We start from the raw sequence: 26,010 nt of genomic DNA on the forward strand, positions 1-26,010 counted from the left end.
CTGTGTGTGTGTGTGTGTGTATACACGTGCGTACCTGTGTGTGTGTGTGTGTATACACGTGCGTACCTGTGTGTGTGTGTGTGAGCGCGCGTGTACGTACGTATGTGCGCGCGTACGTACGTGTGCGTGTGCGTACGTACGTGTACGCGCGCGTACGTGTATGTGCGTGTGCGCGCGCACGTACCGGTGTGTGAGCGCGCGCACGTACGTGTGTGTGCGCGTGTGTGTGTGCACGTACGTGCGTGTGTGTGCGCACGTACGTGTGTGCGCGCGCACGTACGTGTGTGCGCGCGCACGTACGTGTGTGCGTGTGTGTGCGTGTGTGTTTAAGTACGTACGCACCTGTGTGTGTGTGTGTGTGCGCACGTACGTACGTATGTGCGCGTGTACGTACGTGTGTGCGCGCGTACGTACGCGCATGTGTGTGCGCGCGTACGTACGTGCGTGTGTGCGTACGTTCGTGCGCGTGCGCGCGTGTGCGTACGTGTACGTGAGCGCGCGCGCGCGTACGCACGTGCGTGAGCGCGCGCGCGCGTACGTACGTACGTGCGTGTACTTGTACGTGTGCGCGCGCGCGTGTACGTACGTGTACGTGTGTGCGCGCGCGCGCGTGTCCGTACGTGTACGTGTGTGCGCGCGCGCGCGTGTACGTACGTGTGTGTGTGCGCACGTACGTGTACGTACGTGTGTGTGTGCGCACGTACGTGTACGTACGTGTGTGTGTGCGCACGTACGTGTAAGTGCGTGTGTGTGCGCACGTACCGGTGTGTGTGCGTGCGCACGTACGTGTGTGTGTGCGCGCGTGTGTGCGCACGTACGTGTGTGTGCGTGCGCACGTACGTGTGTGTGCGCGCGTGCGCGCACGTACGTGTGCGTGCGTGCGCACGTACGTGTGTGTGCGCACGTACGTGTGCGTGCGCGCGCATGTACGTGTGTGTGCGCACGTACGTGTGTGCGCACGTACGTGCGTGTGTGTTTAAGTACGTACGCACGTACGTGCGTGTGTGTTTAAGTACGTACGCACGTACGTGCGTGTGTGTTTAAGTACGTACGCACGTACGTGCGTGTGTGTTTAAGTACGTACGCACCTGTGTGTGTGTGTAAGTACGTACGCACCTGTGTGTGTGTGTGTAAGTACGTACGCACCTGTGTGTGTGTGTAAGTACGTACGCACCTGTGTGTGTGTGTAAGTACGTACGCACCTGTGTGTGTGTGTAAGTACGTACGCACCTGTGTGTGTGTGTAAGTACGTACGCACCTGTGTGTGTGTGTAAGTACGTACGCACCTGTGTGTGTGTGTGTGTGTAAGTACGTACGCACCTGTGTGTGTGTGTGTGTAAGTACGTACGCACCTGTGTGTGTGTGTGTAAGTACGTACGCACCTGTGTGTGTGTGTGTAAGTACGTACGCACCTGTGTGTGTGTGTGTAAGTACGTACGCACCTGTGTGTGTGTGTGTGTGTACACGTACGTACCTGTGTGTGTGTGTGTGTGTGTACACGTACGTACCTGTGTGTGTGTGTTTGTGTGTGTGTACACGTACGTACCTGTGTGTGTGTTTGTACACGTACGTACCTGTGTGTGTGTGTGTGTACACGTACGTACCTGTGTGTGTGTGTGTGTGTGTGTGTACACGTACGTACCTGTGTGTGTGTGTAAGTACGTACGTACCTGTGTGTGTGTGTGTGTGTGTGTGTGTGTACACGTACGTACCTGTGTGTGTGTGTGTGTGTGTGTGTGTACACGTACGTACCTGTGTGTGTGTGTGTGTGTGTGTGTGTACACGTACGTACCTGTGTGTGTGTGTGTGTGTACACGTACGTACCTGTGTGTGTGTGTGTGTGTGTGTGTACACGTACGTACCTGTGTGTGTGTGTGTGTGTGTGTGTACACGTACGTACCTGTGTGTGTGTGTGTGTGTGTACACGTACGTACCTGTGTGTGTGTGTGTGTGTGTGTGTGTGTACACGTACGTACCTGTGTGTGTGTGTTTGTGTGTGTGTACACGTACGTACCTGTGTGTGTGTGTTTGTGTGTGTGTACACGTACGTACCTGTGTGTGTGTGTTTGTACACGTACGTACCTGTGTGTGTGTGTGTACACGTACGTACCTGTGTGTGTGTGTGTGTACACGTACGTACCTGTGTGTGTGTGTGTGTACACGTACGTACCTGTGTGTGTGTGTGTGTACACGTACGTACCTGTGTGTGTGTGTGTGTGTACACGTACGTACCTGTGTGTGTGTGTGTGTACACGTACGTACCTGTGTGTGTGTGTGTGTGTGTGTGTGTGTACACGTACGTACCTGTGTGTGTGTGTGTGTGTGTGTACACGTACGTACCTGTGTGTGTGTGTGTGTGTGTACACGTACGTACCTGTGTGTGTGTGTGTGTGTGTGTGTGTACACGTACGTACCTGTGTGTGTGTGTGTGTGTGTGTGTGTGTGTGTATACACGTGCGTACCTGTGTGTGTGTGTGTGTGTGTGTGTACACGTACGTACCTGTGTGTGTGTGTGTGTGTGTGTGTGTGTATACACGTGCGTACCTGTGTGTGTGTGTGTGTGTGTGTACACGTACGTACCTGTGTGTGTGTGTGTGTGTGTACACGTACGTACCTGTGTGTGTGTGTGTGTGTGTACACGTACGTACCTGTGTGTGTGTGTGTGTATACACGTGCGTACCTGTGTGTGTGTGTGTGTGTATACACGTGCGTACCTGTGTGTGTGTGTGTGTATACACGTGCGTACCTGTGTGTGTGTGTGTGTATACACGTGCGTACCTGTGTGTGTGTATACAAGTGCGTACCTGTGTGTGTGTATACAAGTGCGTACCTGTGTGTGTGTGTGTGTGTGTATACACGTGCGTACCTGTGTGTGTGTGTGTGTATACACGTGCGTACCTGTGTGTGTGTGTGTGAGCGCGCGTGTACGTACGTATGTGCGCGCGTACGTACGTGTGCGTGTGCGTACGTACGTGTACGCACGCGTACGTGTATGTGCGTGTGCGCGCGCACGTACCGGTGTGTGAGCGCGCGCACGTACGTGTGTGTGCGCGTGTGTGTGTGCACGTACGTGCGTGTGTGTGCGCACGTACGTGTGTGCGCGCGCACGTACGTGTGCGCGCGCACGTACGTGTGTGCGCGCGCACGTACGTGTGTGCGCGCGCACGTACGTGTGTGCGTGTGTGTGCGTGTGTGTTTAAGTACGTACGCACCTGTGTGTGTGTGTGTGTGCGCACGTACGTACGTATGTGCGCGTGTACGTACGTGTGTGCGCGCGTACGTACGCGCATGTGTGTGCGCGCGTACGTACGTGCGTGTGTGCGTACGTTCGTGCGCGTGCGCGCGTGTGCGTACGTGTACGTGAGCGCGCGCGCGCGTACGCACGTGCGTGAGCGCGCGCGCGCGTACGTACGTGCGTGTACTTGTACGTGTGCGCGCGCGCGTGTACGTACGTGTACGTGTGTGCGCGCGCGCGCGTGTCCGTACGTGTACGTGTGTGCGCGCGCGCGCGTGTACGTACGTGTGTGTGTGCGCACGTACGTGTACGTACGTGTGTGTGTGCGCACGTACGTGTAAGTGCGTGTGTGTGCGCACGTACCGGTGTGTGTGCGTGCGCACGTACGTGTGTGTGTGCGCGCGTGTGTGCGCACGTACGTGTGTGTGCGTGCGCACGTACGTGTGTGTGCGCGCGTGCGCGCACGTACGTGTGCGTGCGTGCGCACGTACGTGTGTGTGCGCACGTACGTGTGCGTGCGCGCGCATGTACGTGTGTGTGCGCACGTACGTGTGTGCGCACGTACGTGCGTGTGTGTTTAAGTACGTACGCACGTACGTGCGTGTGTGTTTAAGTACGTACGCACGTACGTGCGTGTGTGTTTAAGTACGTACGCACGTACGTGCGTGTGTGTTTAAGTACGTACGCACCTGTGTGTGTGTGTGTAAGTACGTACGCACCTGTGTGTGTGTGTAAGTACGTACGCACCTGTGTGTGTGTGTAAGTACGTACGCACCTGTGTGTGTGTGTAAGTACGTACGCACCTGTGTGTGTGTGTGTAAGTACGTACGCACCTGTGTGTGTGTGTAAGTACGTACGCACCTGTGTGTGTGTGTGTGTGTAAGTACGTACGCACCTGTGTGTGTGTGTGTGTAAGTACGTACGCACCTGTGTGTGTGTGTGTAAGTACGTACGCACCTGTGTGTGTGTGTGTAAGTACGTACGCACCTGTGTGTGTGTGTGTAAGTACGTACGCACCTGTGTGTGTGTGTTAGTACGTACGCACCTGTGTGTGTGTGTGTGTAAGTACGTACGCACCTGTGTGTGTGTGTGTGTGTGTGTAAGTACGTACGCACCTGTGTGTGTGTGTGTGTGTGTGTGTAAGTACGTACGCACCTGTGTGTGTGTGTGTGTGTGTGTGTGTGTGTAAGTACGTACGCACCTGTGTGTGTGTGTGTGTGTGTGTGTGTGTAAGTACGTACGCACCTGTGTGTGTGTGTGTGTGTGTGTGTAAGTACGTACGCACCTGTGTGTGTGTAAGTACGTACGCACCTGTGTGTGTGTGTAAGTACGTACGCACCTGTGTGTGTGTGTAAGTACGTACGCACCTGTGTGTGTGTGTAAGTACGTACGCACCTGTGTGTGTGTGTGTGTGTGTGTGTGTGTAAGTACGTACGCACCTGTGTGTGTGTGTGTAAGTACGTACGCACCTGTGTGTGTGTGTGTGTGTGTGTGTGTGTGTGTGTGTAAGTACGTACGCACCTGTGTGTGTGTGTGTAAGTACGTACGCACCTGTGTGTGTGTGTGTGTGTGTGTGTGTGTGTGTGTGTAAGTACGTACGCACCTGTGTGTGTGTGTGTAAGTACGTACGCACCTGTGTGTGTGTGTGTGTGTGTGTGTGTGTGTGTGTGTGTGTGTGTAAGTACGTACGCACCTGTGTGTGTGTGTGTAAGTACGTACGCACTTGTGTGTGTGTGTGTCTGTGTGTGTGTGTAAGTACGTACGCACTTGTGTGTGTGTGTGTGTCTGTGTGTGTGTGTGTAAGTACGTACGCACCTGTGTGTGTGTGTGTGTGTGTGTGTGTGTAAGTACGTACGCACCTGTGTGTGTGTAAGTACGTACGCACCTGTGTGTGTGTAAGTACGTACGCACCTGTGTGTGTGTGTGTGTGTGTAAGTACGTACGCACCTGTGTGTGTGTGTGTAAGTACGTACGCACCTGTGTGTAAGTACGTACACACCTGTGTGTGTGTGTGTGTGTGTGTGTGCGCGTAAGTACGTACGCACCTGTGTGTGTGTGTGTAAGTACGTACGCACCTGTGTGTGTGTGTGTGTGTAAGTACGTACGCACCTGTGTGTGTGTGTGTGTGTGTGTGTAAGTACGTACGCACCTGTGTGTGTGTGTGTGTGTGTGTGTAAGTACGTACGCACCTGTGTGTGTGTGTGTGTGTGTGTGTAAGTACGTACGCACCTGTGTGTGTGTGTAAGTACGTACGCACCTGTGTGTGTGTGTGTGTGTGTGTGTAAGTACGTACGCACCTGTGTGTGTGTGTGTGTGTAAGTACGTACGCACCTGTGTGTGTGTGTAAGTACGTACGCACCTGTGTGTGTGTGTGTAAGTACGTACGCACTTGTGTGTGTGTGTGTAAGTACGTACGCACCTGTGTGTGTGTGTGTCTGTGTGTGTGTGTAAGTACGTACGCACCTGTGTGTGTGTGTGTCTGTGTGTGTGTGTAAGTACGTACGCACCTGTGTGTGTGTGTGTCTGTGTGTGTGTGTAAGTACGTACGCACCTGTGTGTGTGTGTGTGTGTGTGTGTGTGTGTAAGTACGTACGCACCTGTGTGTGTGTAAGTACGTACGCACCTGTGTGTGTGTAAGTACGTACGCACCTGTGTGTGTGTGTGTGTGTGTGTAAGTACGTACGCACCTGTGTGTGTGTGTGTGTGTGTGTAAGTACGTACGCACCTGTGTGTGTGTGTGTGTAAGTACGTACGCACCTGTGTGTAAGTACGTACACACCTGTGTGTGTGTGTGTGTGTGTGTGTGCGCGTAAGTACGTACGCACCTGTGTGTGTGTGTGTAAGTACGTACGCACCTGTGTGTGTGTGTGTGTGTGTGTAAGTACGTACGCACCTGTGTGTGTGTGTGTGTGCGCACGTACGTACGTATGTGCGCGTGTACGTACGTGTGTGCGCGCGTACGTACGCGCATGTGTGTGCGCGCGTACGTACGTGCGTGTGTGCGTACGTTCGTGCGCGTGCGCGCGTGTGCGTACGTGTACGTGAGCGCGCGCGCGCGTACGCACGTGCGTGAGCGCGCGCGCGCGTACGTACGTGCGTGTACTTGTACGTGTGCGCGCGCGCGTGTACGTACGTGTACGTGTGTGCGCGCGCGCGCGTGTCCGTACGTGTACGTGTGTGCGCGCGCGCGCGTGTACGTACGTGTGTGTGTGCGCACGTACGTGTACGTACGTGTGTGTGTGCGCACGTACGTGTAAGTGCGTGTGTGTGCGCACGTACCGGTGTGTGTGCGTGCGCACGTACGTGTGTGTGTGCGCGCGTGTGTGCGCACGTACGTGTGTGTGCGTGCGCACGTACGTGTGTGTGCGCGCGTGCGCGCACGTACGTGTGCGTGCGTGCGCACGTACGTGTGTGTGCGCACGTACGTGTGCGTGCGCGCGCATGTACGTGTGTGTGCGCACGTACGTGTGTGCGCACGTACGTGCGTGTGTGTTTAAGTACGTACGCACGTACGTGCGTGTGTGTTTAAGTACGTACGCACGTACGTGCGTGTGTGTTTAAGTACGTACGCACGTACGTGCGTGTGTGTTTAAGTACGTACGCACCTGTGTGTGTGTGTGTAAGTACGTACGCACCTGTGTGTGTGTGTAAGTACGTACGCACCTGTGTGTGTGTGTAAGTACGTACGCACCTGTGTGTGTGTGTAAGTACGTACGCACCTGTGTGTGTGTGTGTAAGTACGTACGCACCTGTGTGTGTGTGTGTGTGTAAGTACGTACGCACCTGTGTGTGTGTGTGTGTGTAAGTACGTACGCACCTGTGTGTGTGTGTGTGTAAGTACGTACGCACCTGTGTGTGTGTGTGTAAGTACGTACGCACCTGTGTGTGTGTGTGTAAGTACGTACGCACCTGTGTGTGTGTGTGTAAGTACGTACGCACCTGTGTGTGTGTGTAAGTACGTACGCACCTGTGTGTGTGTGTGTGTAAGTACGTACGCACCTGTGTGTGTGTGTGTGTGTGTGTAAGTACGTACGCACCTGTGTGTGTGTGTGTGTGTGTGTGTAAGTACGTACGCACCTGTGTGTGTGTGTGTGTGTGTGTGTGTGTAAGTACGTACGCACCTGTGTGTGTGTGTGTGTGTGTGTGTGTGTAAGTACGTACGCACCTGTGTGTGTGTGTGTGTGTGTGTGTAAGTACGTACGCACCTGTGTGTGTGTAAGTACGTACGCACCTGTGTGTGTGTGTAAGTACGTACGCACCTGTGTGTGTGTGTAAGTACGTACGCACCTGTGTGTGTGTGTAAGTACGTACGCACCTGTGTGTGTGTGTGTGTGTGTGTGTGTGTAAGTACGTACGCACCTGTGTGTGTGTGTGTAAGTACGTACGCACCTGTGTGTGTGTGTGTGTGTGTGTGTGTGTGTGTGTGTGTAAGTACGTACGCACCTGTGTGTGTGTGTGTAAGTACGTACGCACCTGTGTGTGTGTGTGTGTGTGTGTGTGTGTGTGTGTGTAAGTACGTACGCACCTGTGTGTGTGTGTGTAAGTACGTACGCACCTGTGTGTGTGTGTGTGTGTGTGTGTGTGTGTGTGTGTGTGTGTGTGTGTGTAAGTACGTACGCACCTGTGTGTGTGTGTGTAAGTACGTACGCACTTGTGTGTGTGTGTGTCTGTGTGTGTGTGTAAGTACGTACGCACTTGTGTGTGTGTGTGTGTCTGTGTGTGTGTGTGTAAGTACGTACGCACCTGTGTGTGTGTGTGTGTGTGTGTGTGTGTAAGTACGTACGCACCTGTGTGTGTGTAAGTACGTACGCACCTGTGTGTGTGTAAGTACGTACGCACCTGTGTGTGTGTGTGTGTGTGTAAGTACGTACGCACCTGTGTGTGTGTGTGTAAGTACGTACGCACCTGTGTGTAAGTACGTACACACCTGTGTGTGTGTGTGTGTGTGTGTGTGCGCGTAAGTACGTACGCACCTGTGTGTGTGTGTGTAAGTACGTACGCACCTGTGTGTGTGTGTGTGTGTAAGTACGTACGCACCTGTGTGTGTGTGTAAGTACGTACGCACCTGTGTGTGTGTGTAAGTACGTACGCACCTGTGTGTGTGTGTGTGTGTGTGTGTAAGTACGTACGCACCTGTGTGTGTGTGTGTGTGTGTGTGTAAGTACGTACGCACCTGTGTGTGTGTGTAAGTACGTACGCACCTGTGTGTGTGTGTGTGTGTGTGTGTAAGTACGTACGCACCTGTGTGTGTGTGTGTGTGTAAGTACGTACGCACCTGTGTGTGTGTGTAAGTACGTACGCACCTGTGTGTGTGTGTGTAAGTACGTACGCACTTGTGTGTGTGTGTGTAAGTACGTACGCACCTGTGTGTGTGTGTGTCTGTGTGTGTGTGTAAGTACGTACGCACCTGTGTGTGTGTGTGTCTGTGTGTGTGTGTAAGTACGTACGCACCTGTGTGTGTGTGTGTCTGTGTGTGTGTGTAAGTACGTACGCACCTGTGTGTGTGTGTGTGTGTGTGTGTGTGTGTAAGTACGTACGCACCTGTGTGTGTGTAAGTACGTACGCACCTGTGTGTGTGTAAGTACGTACGCACCTGTGTGTGTGTGTGTGTGTGTGTAAGTACGTACGCACCTGTGTGTGTGTGTGTGTGTGTGTAAGTACGTACGCACCTGTGTGTGTGTGTGTAAGTACGTACGCACCTGTGTGTAAGTACGTACACACCTGTGTGTGTGTGTGTGTGTGTGTGCGCGTAAGTACGTACGCACCTGTGTGTGTGTGTGTAAGTACGTACGCACCTGTGTGTGTGTGTGTGTGTGTGTGTAAGTACGTACGCACCTGTGTGTGTGTGTGTGTGTGTGTAAGTACGTACGCACCTGTGTGTATGTGTGTGTGTGTGTAAGTACGTACGCACCTGTGTGTGTGTGTGTGTGTGTAAGTACGTACGCACCTGTGTGTGTGTGTGTGTGAAGTACGTACGCACCTGTGTGTGTGTGTGTGTGTGTGTGTGTGTGTGTAAGTACGTACGCACCTGTGTGTGTGTAAGTACGTACGCACCTGTGTGTGTGTGTAAGTACGTACGCACCTGTGTGTGTGTGTAAGTACGTACGCACCTGTGTGTGTGTGTAAGTACGTACGCACCTGTGTGTGTGTGTGTGTGTGTGTGTGTGTAAGTACGTACGCACCTGTGTGTGTGTGTGTAAGTACGTACGCACCTGTGTGTGTGTGTGTGTGTGTGTGTGTGTGTGTGTAAGTACGTACGCACCTGTGTGTGTGTGTGTAAGTACGTACGCACCTGTGTGTGTGTGTGTGTGTGTGTGTGTGTGTGTAAGTACGTACGCACCTGTGTGTGTGTGTGTAAGTACGTACGCACCTGTGTGTGTGTGTGTGTGTGTGTGTGTGTGTGTAAGTACGTACGCACCTGTGTGTGTGTGTGTGTGTGTGTGTGTGTGTAAGTACGTACGCACCTGTGTGTGTGTGTGTGTGTGTGTGTGTGTGTGTGTGTAAGTACGTACGCACCTGTGTGTGTGTGTGTGTGTGTGTGTGTGTGTGTGTGTGTAAGTACGTACGCACCTGTGTGTGTGTGTGTAAGTACGTACGCACCTGTGTGTGTGTGTGTGTAAGTACGTACGCACCTGTGTGTGTGTGTGTGTGTGTGTGTGTGTGTGTGTGTGTAAGTACGTACGCACCTGTGTGTGTGTGTGTGTGTGTGTAAGTACGTACGCACCTGTGTGTGTGTGTGTGTGTGTGTGTGTGTGTAAGTACGTACGCACCTGTGTAAGTACGTACGCACCTGTGTGTGTGTAAGTACGTACGCACCTGTGTGTGTGTGTGTGTGTGTGTGTGTGTGTGTAAGTACGTACTCACGTGTGTGTGTGTGTAAGTACGTACGCACCTGTGTGTGTGTAAGTACGTACGCACCTGTGTGTGTGTGTGTGTGTGTGTGTGTGTGTGTGTAAGTACGTACGCACGTGTGTGTGTGTGTAAGTACGTACGCACCTGTGTGTGTGTGTAAGTACGTACGCACCTGTGTGTGTGTGTAAGTACGTACGCACCTGTGTGTGTGTGTGTGTGTAAGTACGTACGCACCTGTGTGTGTGTGTGTGTGTAAGTACGTACGCACCTGTGTGTGTGTGTGTGTGTAAGTACGTACGCACCTGTGTGTGTGTGTGTGTGTAAGTACGTACGCACCTGTGTGTGTGTGTGTGTGTAAGTACGTACGCACCTGTGTGTGTGTGTGTGTGTGTGTGTAAGTACGTACGCACCTGTGTGTGTGTGTGTGTGTGTGTGTGTAAGTACGTACGCACCTGTGTGTGTAAGTACGTACGCACCTGTGTGTGTGTGTGTGTGTGTGTGTGTGTGTGTGTGTGTGTAAGTACGTACGCACCTGTGTGTGTGTGTGTAAGTACGTACGCACCTGTGTGTGTGTGTGGAGTACGTACGCACCTGTGTGTGTGTGTGTGTGTGTGTGTGTGCAAGTACGTACGCACCTGTGTGTGTGTGTGTATATATACACTTACCTGTATCTGTGTGTTTCCTCCCCGTAGCAGTGCAATACCCAGTAAGATGCTTTCTTCAAAAACTCGGTCATTCTTGGTGTTGACGATAAGATGGATGACTAACTCAGACGCTCCCACACTATCCAGCAAACACTGGATATCCCCCGGAGTCGTGCCAGGCTTGTCAGCGTCCAGCCCTGGAGAACCCACTGAACGGGCACACACACACACAGGACTTTGTTTCTAAAAAGTTAAAACAGACACTATTGCAGTTCTGAAGAAAGAGCACTGTAAAACACATTAAACACAACCTGACAGACCCCTCAGTAAAATAATCAAAAACTCTTATTTCTGATCTTATTTCTGGAGCCTTCTGCAGCAGCAACGCACATGACCATCCAGGTGGCTGGGGCTCCTAGTCACTCCTGGACTGTGGTGTAAATAAACCCCACACACACCCCTGCAGGTGAGTCAGTAAAACCTGTCAGCGCTGCTCTCTCCTTAAACACACTGGTCTGGTGAGCTAGTTCTCCAAACACGAATATTACAGCAAATTACAAAACTCACTGATGCACAATACCCCTCAACACACCCCACACATAGACCCACACAAACATACATGCAAGCAAACACACATAACAGAGCCAAAACATGCGCGCGTGCACACACACACTGACCCTCTCTGTATGAACGTGTCTGTAGCTACCACAAAAGAATGACTGACCACTGACAGAATCTCACCAGTTTACATTGAGCACTTAAATCATTAATGAGCGCATCATTTGTTAATTACCACAATAAAAGGCAGAAATATGCAAATGAGTTCTAACAAATTAAAAATGTGTGTTGTGCTAGTATTTTGGATGAGTCTCAGTTTTCATGCAAAATAATGGAGGTCAATCTTTATCCAAGTCACAGTACAGGGTTATCATTGTTTTTAATACACTGCAAGGTATATGGCATATGTTCATTTGTCAGTGTAAATTCTGTACATACAAGAAGGTTTACATGTTTCCTGGCTCCAGTGCACTCACGGACCATCTTCTTCCTGGCCTGGGAATGTTCTGGTGGCGGCTCACATGATTCGAAGGCAGCTTAGAGCGAACGTGACATGACGCGTGACGTGAGGGTGCTTGTGCTGGTGTGTTCGGAGGGATGTATGGCGCTCGCTGAGCTCTGTACCTCCGGGGGAGGAAACTCCAGCAGGGGCATGGTCCAGAGCCTTGGTGTGGGGTCGCTGAGTGCCAAAGTAGTGGGTCAGCAGCGTTTTCCGTAGTGTGTTGCCCTGTGAATGGAGAGAGAAGGAGAGACCAGGCAGTTATGGCACCTCACCGCTGAAGGTCCTCCAGTCCTGCGAGACTTGCATACGTCGGCAGGACGTGAAGGTCAGTGAACTTCATACATTACAAGTCAACCAAGTTACATCTCAGTGGCATCAAATATGACATCATTAGACAGCAGTGCATGTTGCTTAAAAGCTGCTCCCGAGTTTGCCGTTCTTGCCAACTTCAGCCAGTGTAGGACACGCCTCCCTTTAATCCCTGCCCCCTATGCAAAACCTTTGGCAAAGCCCCGCCCTTCAAATGCTTAATGCTTAACTAAATTTCTCTACGCTTGTAAAAATAGTTGACAAGAAAGGAGGAGCTTCAGAGTAGAGACATGTTATGATTGGTTAATACAACTGGACCAGGTTCAAGTAGAGGTCCAAAACAGCAAACAAATCTTTTATTTTTACTTAAGTATTTAAATGACATCTATCTGAATGTGAATGTGCTCTCTCACACACACACACAAAATTCAAATTGTGACACACCCAGAACCCTCTAATTGCTGCAATGCAGAAACCACAGACGGACTCATGTAACTACAAATCCCATCATGCATCATGGTATACTTAGATTAGCAAGCTTCGGCTATGCCAATAGCAAACCCCCCCCCCCCCCCCCCCCCCCATATCCGTCACAGTGAGCTTAACTTAGTTTGTTCAGTACTTTCTGGTTCTAAAGAGAAAAACTGTTAAAAACCTAAAAATCTGAATGGAAAAGATTTAAATGAGAAAAAATTTAAATGGAATGGGGGGCGGGGCCCGACCAAAACAAAAAACATTTAAATGAATTTTATAGGCCCCCACACATCTGAGTGAAGGCACCGGACCACAGCTTGGAGTGTCACAGCAATACGTGATTTTCAGTTTCTGATTTTTAATTCATTTTTTAACACGTTTTCACTTCACCGTTCTGAGTGATTAAGTGTAGACTGATGGGTAAACATGGCAATTATATTCATTCAACACTATAATGTGTTGTGGATTTGATTTTGAATGGATATAATTGAATCAACTGGGGACTGAATACCTTCTGAACCAGTGTGTGTGAGGATATGTGCACACACACACACACACACACACACACACAATCCCCCCACCCTCCCTGAGCCCCTCAGTGTGTCACTATGGAGACACGTATATTATATATGGGTTGCCCAGCAGCCTGCGTGTGAGTCGCATGCAGGGGCCGTGGGCCAAACCCGGCTGCACTAGCCTCTGTACGGCTGAACTAAAGAGAAACATGACCTCTGGGTTTACGCCGAGAGACAACAACCTCTGGAGAGAAACAAGCAGTGTTTGCATCGCAGCCAGGTTTAGTGTGTGTGCCCCAGTTAGGTTAAACGCACTTTCTGATCAGAGCTACCGGGAGTGGAACCATTCCCACCTGTCCTGGACACGTCACACGAGAGAAAATGTGCTTTGTAGGTCAGACCCAAAATATATATAAAAAAGGTGCTCCATGTTGTGTAAGGGACGATTCACATATTTCGCACAATAGTGTGTTTTACGTAACTATTATAAACTGTAATTGCGACTACTCCAATTATGTACCAGGAAGAGTGAGGAGAAGATAAGAAGACAAAGGAAGGAAGCCATCATCCCACCACAGTCCTGCTTCACCGAGGAAGAGGTGAAACAGCCAGGTGGAGGAGGTGTAGAGAGAGATAGACGACTCAGAGACAGACAGACGGGGTGTTACGCAACACCTGGTGGTGTCATGCTGGGAGAGCATGAGGAAAACAGGTGGAACGAGGGGTGGAGCCAATGGTCCCTTAGCCTCTCCATATCCTCCTCTCACTCGCTCCATCCTTCTCCCTCACAGCACCCCCCCTTCTGGCTGCGGGGGGAGAGAGGCACCCTGGGTCGTGGTTGCGTTGCCCGTGGGGACGGTGGTGTGTCCAGCGTGCCTCCGTGAGGCTTCCAGTACTCAGCCGGGTTGTGCTAGAGCATTGAGGGCATGGGGCTAGGAGTGGGGGTGGGGCTGGCTAGACAGACCCCCCGAATCCCCTTACTCAGTGTTACTATGGAGACAGCGCGGGCACCTAATGGCCCTTCCTCCACTGGGCCTCTGAGCCACTCGGAGTCTGGTCCTTCCAAACAGGCGCGCACGCACGCACGCGCGCACACACACACACACACACACACACACACACACACACACACACACACATCCCAGAGAGCAGGAGCTGCATGGTGAACAGAAGAACAGGTTCTCAGTCTCTCTCTCTCCCCTGATGCACACACACACTCACTCTTTCTCCAGTGAACACATGTGACTTATGTTCTTTCCCAGTGAACACTGTCTCATCAGCAGTCAGTTCAGACACACGTCTGCTTTCGATGTCTGGAAGAGTCCAGTAAACACACACGCGCACGTGCACACATCCCTCCAGATGCTTCTCCCTTGCAGATTCCTGCAAAAGACCAGAAGGCTTTGGAGGGGTGCGTGGGGGAGCGAGTGAGTGAGAGAGAGGGGGGGGGGGGGGGGTTAGGTGTGCCAGCCTGACTCATCTGTCTGGTGCTGCAAGGAGTTGGGAAAAAAAAAAAAAAAAAAAAAAAAAAAAAAAAGTCAGGTGAAGTAAGGACAGAGGATGAGAGAGGGAGGTGTAGAGAGAGGGGCATTCATTTTAAAATGTGCGTAGGCACGCCACACTGCGGCTGAACTGGCCAAACCCAGGATGCTCTAGACAGCCCCCCCGTCATCTCCACCTTCTGTCTGTACACACCTGACAGGTACCAACACCACAGTGAGTTGGGGGGTGATAGATGGGGTAGATGTGAGACAGCACCTCTAACCACCCTCCACTCTCCACCCAAACATCTCCAGCTTTTACCCTTCAGAAGACACAGACGCCATTGAGGGGGAAAACTCGCAAGTGGTCGCTGGTCTGGGTGAGACTGTTTAGCTTTGACTTTTATACTTTATTTGCATCAGACATTTGCATCGGCAGGGAACAACGTTCCAAACTGGTCGTCTCCTGGCTGGATTCTTCACCAAATGTTTCTGTGTTATGCACTTAAGAGCCGCTAAGCTGCCAAAACCAGCGTATGTGGGTCTAATGAAAGCACCTCCCTGCTGGGCCGAAAAACAAGCTGAGATTCTCAAGCAATTCCCCATGGCTCGCGGGACGACAGTATCTGCGGATCAGGAGACAGCAGGGGTTTGCCAAACGCGGTGCTCGTGAGGGGCCAAACACAGCAAATGGCCAGCGAAACGTGTGAGCCGTTTCTAACACAATCTGTAGAAGTGTGTATACCTCCTCACAGTGACACCAACACAGAGTCTGTCTGAGGTCTGAGAAGATCTGAAAGGTGCTGAGTGATGAGTGCTGGCTTTAACGCTGATGAAATGGGCTTGTTGAGAGAAAAAGGGGGTAAAAAACCCAATACACCTAAAATCCGATTGGCCTGTTCAGGCATGAACACGACAGTGGCACAAGTCAGTGGAGACACTTATATAACCCAGTGCACGTGCAGGAGAGGGAGAGAAAGAATGAGAGAGACCATGATGGAAAAAGAAGAGAGACAGAGAGAGGGTGAGCAAGCAAGAATGAGAGACTGAGAGAAAACGAGAGAAGAGAGAGAACACAGCTGGATTGCCTGTTGAGTTTCATCATAAAGGACTTTCTCTCCAGCTCTGATTGTAAAGACTGAGGTTGTTCACTGTGCTGTGGCCTGCCTGCTCTCTTACTGGCTGTCCACCCTGTCCAGTGTCCTGGGTCTTCTCCTATTGGCTGTCCACCCTGTCCAGTGTCCTGGGTGTTCTCCTATTGGCTGTCCACCATGTCCAGTGGCCTGCCTGCTCTCCTATTGGCTGGGCCTGCGGACAGCTGTCCTCCCAAATGGCAGCACTAGCAGAAGCCAAACAAGCGATGCTTGCATGTGAGAGCAGTGTGTGTGTGTGTGTGTGTGTGTGTGTGTTTTTCCGGACTGGTCCATGGTGTGGAAACAGCCGTTCCTTTAACCACGGCTGACACGTCATCCTGTAACGTGCTTTGAGTGCTCAGATCACGTTCAGGAGACACACAGCGCATCTCTATGCAAACTGCTGCTAATATGAGCCATCCTTCTAACGCCATGAACTGTTATTGTGTATGAAAACAACTATACAATTAACATTATTTTACACACGCACACACTCATATCCTGGTACACAGTATAAAATTAGCAATTTAGCAACAGAAATTATTTAGTATGCAAGAGTGCAGACCAAATCACAGGATTGTGTGGTATCAATTCTACAGTAACACTACACTCACCTGCCCTCTACCCTACCCTACCCTCCTTCTACCCCAACCTTCCCTACCCTCCCTCTACCCCAACCTACCCTACCCTCCCTCTACCTCTACCCCAACCTACCCTACCCTCCCTCTACCTCTACCCCAACCTACCCTCCCCTCCCTCTACCCCAACCTACCCTACCCTCCCTCTACCCCAATCTACCCTCCCTCTACCCCAACCTACCCTCCCCTCCCTCTACCTCTACCCCAACCTACCCTACCCTCCTTCTACCCCAACCTACCCTCCCCTCCCTCTACCTCTACCCCAACCTACCCTCCCCTCCCTCTACCTCTACCCCAACCTACCCTACCCTCCTTCTACCCCAACCTACCCTCCCCTCCCTCTACCCCAACCTACCCTACCCTCCTTCTACCCCAACCTACCCTCCCCTCCCTCTACCCCAACCTACCCTCCCCTCCCTCTACCTCTACCCCAACCTACCCTCCCCTCCCTCTACCTCTACCCCAACCTACCCTCCCCTCCCTCTACCTCTACCCCAACCTACCTACCCTCCTTCTACCCCAACCTACCCTCCCCTCCCTCTACCCCAACCTACCCTACCCTCCCTCTACCCCAACCTACCCTCCCCTCCCTCTACCCCAACCTACCCTCCCCTCCCTCTACCCCAACCTACCCTCCCCTCCCCTCCCTCTACCCCAACCTACCCTCCCCTCCCTCTACCCCAACCTACCCTCCCCTCCCCTCCCTCTACCCCAACCTACCCTACCCTCCCTCTACCCCAACCTAACTTACCCTCCCTCTACCCCAACCTACCCTCCCCTCCCTCTACCCCAACCTACCCTCCCCTCCCTCTACCTCTACCCCAACCTACCCTCCCCTCCCTCTACCTCTACCCCAACCTACCCTACCCTCCTTCTACCCCAACCTACCCTCCCCTCCCTCTACCCCAACCTACCCTACCCTCCTTCTACCCCAACCTACCCTCCCCTCCCTCTACCCCAACCTACCCTCCCCTCCCTCTACCCCAACCTACCCTCCCCTCCCCTCCCTCTACCCCAACCTACCCTACCCTCCCTCTACCCCAACCTAACTTACCCTCCCTCTACCCCAACCTACCCTCCCCTCCCTCTACCCCAACCTACCCTACCCTCCTTCTACCCCAACCTACCCTCCCCTCCCTCTACCCCAACCTACCCTCCCCTCCCTCTACCCCAACCTACCCTCCCCTCCCCTCCCTCTACCCCAACCTACCCTACCCTCCCTCTACCCCAACCTAACTTACCCTCCCTCTACCCCAACCTACCCTCCCCTCCCTCTACCCCAACCTACCCTCCCCTCCCCTCCCTCTACCCCAACCTACCCTCCCCTCCCTCTACCTCTACCCCAACCTACCCTACCCTCCCTCTACCCCAACCTAACTTACCCTCCCTCTACCCCAACCTACCCTCCCCTCCCTCTACCCCAACCTAACCTACCCTCCCTCTACCCCAACCTACCCTCCCTCTACCTCTACCCCAACCTACCCTCCCCTCCCTCTACCCCAACCTACCCTCCCTCTACCCCAACCTACCCTCCCCTCCCTCTACCTCTACCCCAACCTACCCTCCCCTCCCTCTACCCCAACCTACCCTACCTTCCCTCTACACCAACCTACCCTACCTTCCCTCTACACCAACCTACCCTACCTTCCCTCTACACCAACCTACCCTACCCTCCCTCTACCCCAACCTACCCTCCCCTCCCTCTACCCCAACCTAACCTACCCTCCCTCTACCCCAACCTACCCTCCCTCTACCTCTACCCCAACCTACCCTCTCCTCCCTCTACCCCAACCTACCCTCCCTCTACCCCAACCTACCCTCCCCTCCCTCTACCCCAACCTACCCTACCCTCCCTCTACCCCAACCTACCCTCCCTCTACCTCTACCCCAACCTACCCTCTCCTCCCTCTACCCCAACCTACCCTCCCTCTACCCCAACCTACCCTCCCCTCCCTCTACCCCAACCTAACCTACCCTCCCTCTACCCCAACCTACCCTCCCTCTACCTCTACCCCAACCTACCCTCTCCTCCCTCTACCCCAACCTACCCTCCCTCTACCCCAACCTACCCTCCCCTCCCTCTACCTCTACCCCAACCTACCCTCCCCTCCCTCTACCCCAACCTACCCTACCTTCCCTCTACACCAACCTACCCTACCTTCCCTCTACCCCAACCTACCCTCCCTCTACCTCTACCCCAACCTACCCTACCCTCCTTCTACCCCAACCTACCCTCCCCTCCCTCTACCTCTACCCCAACCTACCCTCCCCTCCCTCTACCCCAACCTACCCTCCCCTCCCTCTACCCCAACCTACCCTCCCCTCCCTCTACCCCAACCTACCCTACCCTCCCTCTACCCCAACCTACCCTACCCTCCCTCTACCCCAACCTACCCTACCCTCCCTCTACCTACCCTACCCTCCCTCTACCCACCCTACCCTACCCTCCTTCTACCCCAACCTACCCTACCCTCCCTCTACCCCAACCTACCCTCCCTCTACCCCAACCTACCCTACCCTCCCTCTACCCCAACCTACCCTCCCCTCCCTCTACCCCAACCTACCCTCCCCTCCCTCTACCCCAACCTACCCTACCTTCCCTCTACACCAACCTACCCTCCCTCTACCTCTACCCCAACCTACCCTACCCTCCTTCTACCCCAACCTACCCTCCCCTCCCTCTACCTCTACCCCAACCTACCCTCCCCTCCCTCTACCCCAACCTACCCTCCCCTCCCTCTACCCCAACCTACCCTCCCCTCCCTCTACCCCAACCTACCCTACCCTCCCTCTACCCCAACCTACCCTACCCTCCCTCTACCCCAACCTACCCTACCCTCCCTCTACCCCAACCCACCCTACCCTCCCTCTACCCACCCTACCCTCCCTCTACCCACCCTACCCTACCCTCCTTCTACCCCAACCTACCCTACCCTCCCTCTACCCCAACCTACCCTCCCTCTACCCCAACCTACCCTACCCTCCCTCTACCCCAACCTACCCTCCCCTCCCTCTACCCCAACCTACCCTCCCCTCCCTCTACCCCAACCTACCCTCCCCTCCCTCTACCCCAACCTACCCTACCCTCCCTCTACCCCAACCTACCCTACCCTCCCTCTACCTACCCTACCCTCCCTCTACCCACCCTACCCTACCCTCCTTCTACCCCAACCTACCCTACCCTCCCTCTACCCCAACCTACCCTCCCTCTACCCCAACCTACCCTACCCTCCCTCTACCCCAACCTACCCTACCCTCCCTCTACCCCAACCTACCCTACCCTCCCTCTACCCCAACCTACCCTACCCTCCCTCTACCCCAACCTTACCCCTACATGCGTTACTGATTGACCCATTATGGACATGCGTTACTGATTGTCCCCCAGTTATTTTGTCTAAAATTATTTACACTTGTTGGATCATGTTAATGTTGTGATTCATCCTTTTGAATATTTATATGGAACATCTGGGATTGGTCAATTGCAATTTGTTACAAAGCACATTTGCATATTAAAGCTTTCTGCAAGCTCACCACCGCCAAAGCCAATACTGCTATAGCAATTAGCAATGAATATACAGTGTAGCCCTGAAAAGACGTTAATTTACAGAACGTCTCCAACATGCAGCAGTACTCCCCACAGTAGACAGGCAGCCCTGAAACACACAACACTGACGTGGGCCGAGTCACTCGGCGAAGCTCTCCGGGAATTCCCCGACGCAAATGTCCAAGTTAGCTGTGGGCTGGTGTGCTGGCGGTCTCGGGAGCTACAGCGCGAGCGCTAACACAGCCGAGCAGATGCCAACACACAATACGCTGGCTGAGGGCATACCATGCGTGCTGGGGCAGGCTTTTCACAGATGCATCTGTTGCCTAATCCAATGCTCCAGTTAACGAGCAGATTTAATAACCGTGTTGGATCAGGAAACGTCAGCAAACTGTCATCCACAGGAATGGAAATGGGACCCTTTGCTCTGCAGAACACAGACGTGCACCGTGTGCCATCTCTATGGCAACCCCACACTTTCTCAGACTGTGGAAGACGTCAAAGAGCACCACAAGACCGTCTAAACCGGTAGGCTTATCAGACGTTTGGAGGACAACCGTGTCACTGCCAAATAAAGGCATCGCTTGCCAGGGCCAGACGTGGACTCGGATGGAGAACGTGATTGGGAATCGGCCCTAAATGTGTTAGAGACTTGGGAGGATGGCAACAAGCCATGTTTCAAATCTCAAAACCAAACTTTGACATTTCTCCACTGTGTGAAAGTGGGAGTTCAACGCAGGGGACATGACCTAAACTGTAGAAGATTAAAAACTAAATTATTGAAGTGCTTTCAACTGATTACGCGCATCACACACAACTCCTCCAATATCCGCTTTGACAAATGTTCACGATGCTTTAAGCATCGTTTTGCTTATGTTATGGTTTATACTCCTGACGTGAAGCGCATAGACTGTCGGGATTTGGGCGGAGTTTAAAAGGGGCATGGTGTATGGTGTGGCCTCGTTCCTGATGGATTTCACCATGAGCCATTAAGCCACGGAGAATTTGGCCGTGTGCACACTCGCTGCGAGATCACGTCTGACTGCTGCACAACTCGCACGTCTGAGGATTTGATCAGTTCTTTAAATCTTCCCCATCTAATCGTTGCTGGCTACTTTTATAGTGCAGTGACTACGCGATGCGTTTAAAGGTGTGGATCCCTGGACACAAGCGTCTCTCCACACCGCGGAAAGTTGGAGTCTGGTGGTTATGCATCTGCACGATTGTGAGCGAGTGTGCGCTTTATCTGAGCGCTCAGGAGAGGGTGGTCTGCTGATGTGTGTGTTGCTCTGGGATAGTGATAATCCAGGGGGGTTATCAGAAAGGCCCGCAGGCTCTGAGCGTGCGCGTGAGAGAGATTTATAAGTGGGAGGTTGGTAATCTGTAAAGCTGCTTAGCCTAAGGGCAGTGGTGTGAAACTTGACAGAGAGGAAAAGAGAAAGAATTACATAACTTCTCTTTACTGTGTCAAACAGGAGAGGTGGGTTTACACACACACACACACACACACGAGTAATGTGAGACAGTTCACTCTTGGGGCATGACTAGCCACAGAGACCTGAATGACATGATGTCTCCCCCCCCACACACACACACACACACTTCCTATTTTTTAATAAGGCCTGAGTGTATGTAGCGTATTAAGCTAAGAAAGGAGAGTCGACAGCTTTGTGACTGGTGAGATTCAGTCAAACTGGCAGTAAGACAAGATTTTTCAGTTACACCTAGCGACTCCCCTCCACACACACACACACACACACACACACGGTCATCCAAGAATAGTAATGACTGACATTTTAAATCTATAAAATATCCAATTAATAAAAATACTCATATCTACATTTTTTCCATCAGCTGTACTGAAGCGTTCTGACCCAACCACACCCACCCTCAAATCACCTTGCTGTACTCAGAGCTCAGATAAACCCACACACACACACACAGAGTGGAAACTAGAGACGATAGCTCGTGTGTGGTATGTGACCCATCTACGGAGCAGGGTGGGGTAGCCCTGAGAAACTAGTGGACATTCTGTAGATTTGATTCAGACCCTGCTGCTGTGTCCCTGGATGCCACGCTGTCCTCATGAGACAAACCACCACTCATCTACCACTGTAAGTAGCACGTTAAAGGATCAGAACGGAAACCAAAGTTGGGAGTCCTGTATTGTATCTACACAGACGCACACACAGAACCTCTAGAAGGCACAGAGACCTTCAGACCAATTATACATACTCATGAGTCATGACCTGCTGCTTAGCAACTGAGTCACGAGAGCGAGAAAGAGAGACAGGGAGAGAGAGAGAGAGAGGGAAAAAAAACACGTGATGGGCCACGTGAGTCTGGCTCAGTCACTGCAGCCTGGTTACGTAAGCACATCACCCCCTGCTCTGTCTCCTCATGGACTGAGCAGGCTGGGCTCAGCGCCAGGCCCCACCCTCCACTGCCTGGCCCCACCCTCGCATGGCTTCCCCCTCCCCCTGCCCCTCCCACGCAGCACGGCGCTAAACTGCACTCGGGCCTGTGTGTGACTGCAGCACCACATACAGGACAAGGACACACACACACACACACACACACACACACACACACACACACCTCTAAATGACAGCACTCTTCTCTGATCGTCACCTCAAAGGTGAGAGGCTGCGAGATACTGTGCAGGAGGAGAAGGTTGGGACTGGAGCTCCAGTTATGCTGCGTCAAAGCTTCTCATCCCTGTCTGGCTCGTGCACTCTCTCACTCACTCTTTCTCTCACTCCCTCTCTCCCTCCCTCCCTCTGGCTGCAGTCTGCTCTCTGCAGTATTGATTTGTTATGCTGGGCTGCTGTAACAGCCCCCCCCTCTCTCTCGCATTCTCTGTCTGTGTCTCACTCTTTGTCTGTCTCTCACTCTCCATCTGTATCTCACTCACTCTCCGTCTGTGTCTGTCGGTCTCGCTCTCTGTCCGTCTGTCTCTCTCTCACTCACTCTATATCCATCTTTCTGTTACTCACTCTCTCTGCCTCTCACTCTCCATCTGTCTCACTCTCTCTTTCTCTGCATGGTACACCGAGCACATCCTCACGTGCATCTGCCTTATGTAACAACACTCTCTGCTCTGTCGGCTGAATACTGATCAGCTGTCTGAGACTCTCAGCTCCCAGCCAATGCTACCAGAAGTCTGTGGGGAGAGCTTAGGTCATCCATCTCGCTCACACACACACACACACACACACACACACACACACACACACACACACACACACACACATACATATACATATATACACACACACACACACACACACACACACACACACACACACACACACACACACACACACACACACACACACACACACACACACACACACACACACACACCTCTCCCTCAGGGGTCAACAGGTTTAAGTGTCATTTAGGTCCCTCTAGCACCCTCTCCTGGTGACTGCCAGCAGAGACCTCCTGGAGATTTCTCCGGAGTCCTTCTGGAGGCAGCCTACATCAGACAGCCTTCATCCCACCCCCGCCGTAATAACACTCATCTTGGAGTGAGACAGGCCAGCTAGCACACAGTGCACCAGATACACAGATAAGGAGACGCCGCACAGAACAGCGGTTTGGCTTGCGTGAAGATGGATACTGATATCCGTAGTAACCAAACATCAGACTGCGTTTCATACACGGGTCTTTCAATCAGAACTCCAGGACATAAACGCCCCCCCGCCACACACACACACACACACACACACACACACACACTTCAAAAGCAATAAAAACACAAACAACTGGAATTCAATTAGTTTTAGAAGTTAACTTTCAAAGGGTTTTTGTTTTCTGTGATTAATTTTAGATTTTACTTTACGACGACCTCAAAACATGTCTGTATGAAAATCAATATCTTAAATAAATAAATTTTAAAAGATACGACCTGAAATAAAAAATAATTTCGTTGTACAGAAACAGAAGTGCAGAGGAGAGGTGACGCTAGACCTTTATGCTGCGATCTTCTGCTTATAACTCTGTCTTTAGAACTCACTGCCGTTACACTCAGCCTAGCACGAACCCTCACGCCGCGTGAGGTTTGGCAGAAGGTGTGGGGGGTGTCCAGGACTGACCCGTTCGTCAAAGCTCTCCTTCTGGTCCAGCATCTCCTCGAGGGTCTGCAGGACCTTGATGCAGAGCTTCTCCTCCTTGTCCATCAGCTTCTTGGTGTGTTTGATCAGTCTGAAAGCAGACACAAGACCCACCCCTCCGGTGAGCGCAACTCCACCGGGCTCACCCTGCCACACCTTCACGTTCAACTCATCCAACCTCCGCAGTTCTGCCGCTTTTCGGGAAGGGTGAGGGGGATCTTCATCAATAAGAAGTCCATTATTACCATCTCTTTTCTTTACTAAGTATTTAGTGTTCCATGCCTGTTTCTTAAGAAACAGTTTATTTTTGTGAAAGCAAAATTGAAATACAATTGTTCTTATGGTTTCACAACACGAGCGCAAGTGTTCGACTGAAGCAGAGTATTTGTTTCTTGTTAGCAAACCTTAAAAATCATGAATGTATTGCGAAAATGTATTCCGAGTATTGTGATGGAACATTTCTGCTGTATCGCCCACCTCTAACTGACATTACATAAGAGTACGCGAGCGCTGCAGCAGGTGGGTTTTTCTGGGCTCTGTGCTGTGGTTTTCAGGGTGAATCACGCGGGCCTGAGTGCTTATGCAACATCACAGGCACATCAGGTGGTCATACACCCTTCTCCTGTTCTCAGGCATGCAGACAGCCCACCGTCCTGCCCTGATCACCTGCTGCAGCTGGACAAAACAACCTCTGCTGGATGAGATGAGTGCAAATGCTTAGTATGATTATTTAGAAAACCATTAAATGTTAAAAACATATACGCCCACAGATTGTGCACCTTAGTTTAACACACATGTGGGGGAATTCTGGCTTGACTTGTGAGCGGATGTGGTTTAGTCCATCGTACACGGAGATATAATGAGCTTTGATTTCAATAACTGATATCTTGGGCTGTGTTCGTATGAGCATACGTGTGCGTGCGTGCATATAAACGTCTCACTTTGTCATGAAAGCACCGGTTTCACATCGTAGCCTTGCCATCTCAGGAAACAACATCTCTGGGTTGTACAGTACATCAACCAACACAGAGAACTCAGCCTCCACCCATGGACTGAACTGCTCCTTCAGGTACGCCACCATACCCTGCACATGCACGTGGACACACACACACACACACACACACACACACCCCGGAAAAGGTGATGAAGGTGTAACAGTGTGCAAACAACAACTACCTCAGGAGGTTTGAACGGAGAGAACGTGAGCTGCTGGGAGGGACCAGGGAGGCCTGCAGAAGGAGCTCCAACCCTCGGCCAGCAGGGTCACGGGGCCCGACACCTCCATCACCTAGGTCTCAGGGCCACATCACCTGCAGTACCTGCAGTTTCTCAATGATGTTCTTATAGTCCAGACCGCCCTGAATGTCCTTGCGGGGACGAAAGCGGACAGCGTTGAGCCTCCAGTCCTTAGCCGCACGCTGCACCATGGTGGTGTGTGTCTTCAGAGACAGCGTGTTCACCTGACTGTCCAGATCCACTGGGATGGGAATGTTGCGGTTTTTAGCTGAAGGGAACATGGGAAATATGGAGTTTAGCTTAACACTGCATTCAGGATGTGGCCTTTCTCAGCGCCTCATTTAAAAGACACACCAACACGTTACAGACTGATCATTTGAGTTTCATGTAGCACATGGATTTTTCACCAGTTCTCCAGAGTGTGTGTGAGTAATGGCAGTCACATGAATAACTAATAACTACAGTCACATCAATAATGATAGTAACAAAACCAGCATCAGCATGCTGGTGGATCATACCTGGCATACATGATCCTATTCATTGTCAGTGGGAAACAGTGATATGGGTTGATGTAGCTAAATAAACATCATATGTTTGGTAAAAATATCTGTGTATTTTTGTTGCTCGGCTAGGTTAGCGCCGTGACTTTCAGCATTTCAGCAGTTTTTTCTAGCCGTATTTTTATTTTTTAAGCAATTTTGCGATGACAGTCAGTAGTGAAGTGTGATACATTTCTCAGACATTTCTTCCAGCATCTACGTCATCTGCTGT

General features: G+C 51.9%; 1 protein-coding gene across 2 annotated transcripts in view; it reads right to left on the bottom strand.

Annotated features, from left to right (window-relative positions):
* Positions 1-26,010, bottom strand: part of itpr2 (inositol 1,4,5-trisphosphate receptor, type 2) — a 71,931-nt gene that overhangs the window by 26,571 nt on the left and 19,350 nt on the right. For both annotated transcript variants that reach the window (XM_035525495.1, XM_035525496.1), the window contains 5 exons: positions 25,323-25,507; positions 24,945-25,087; positions 23,986-24,094; positions 11,914-12,016; positions 10,753-10,940 (listed from right to left, as the gene is read on the bottom strand). In XM_035525495.1, coding sequence (XP_035381388.1) covers positions 10,753-10,940; positions 11,914-12,016; positions 23,986-24,094; positions 24,945-25,087; positions 25,323-25,507 — 728 coding nt within the window. The remainder of the gene's footprint in view (positions 1-10,752; positions 10,941-11,913; positions 12,017-23,985; positions 24,095-24,944; positions 25,088-25,322; positions 25,508-26,010) is intronic.

The sequence above is a fragment of the Electrophorus electricus genome, chromosome 4 (genome assembly GCF_013358815.1).
Source record: "Electrophorus electricus isolate fEleEle1 chromosome 4, fEleEle1.pri, whole genome shotgun sequence".
In the NCBI taxonomy this organism is placed as follows: domain Eukaryota; kingdom Metazoa; phylum Chordata; class Actinopteri; order Gymnotiformes; family Gymnotidae; genus Electrophorus; species Electrophorus electricus.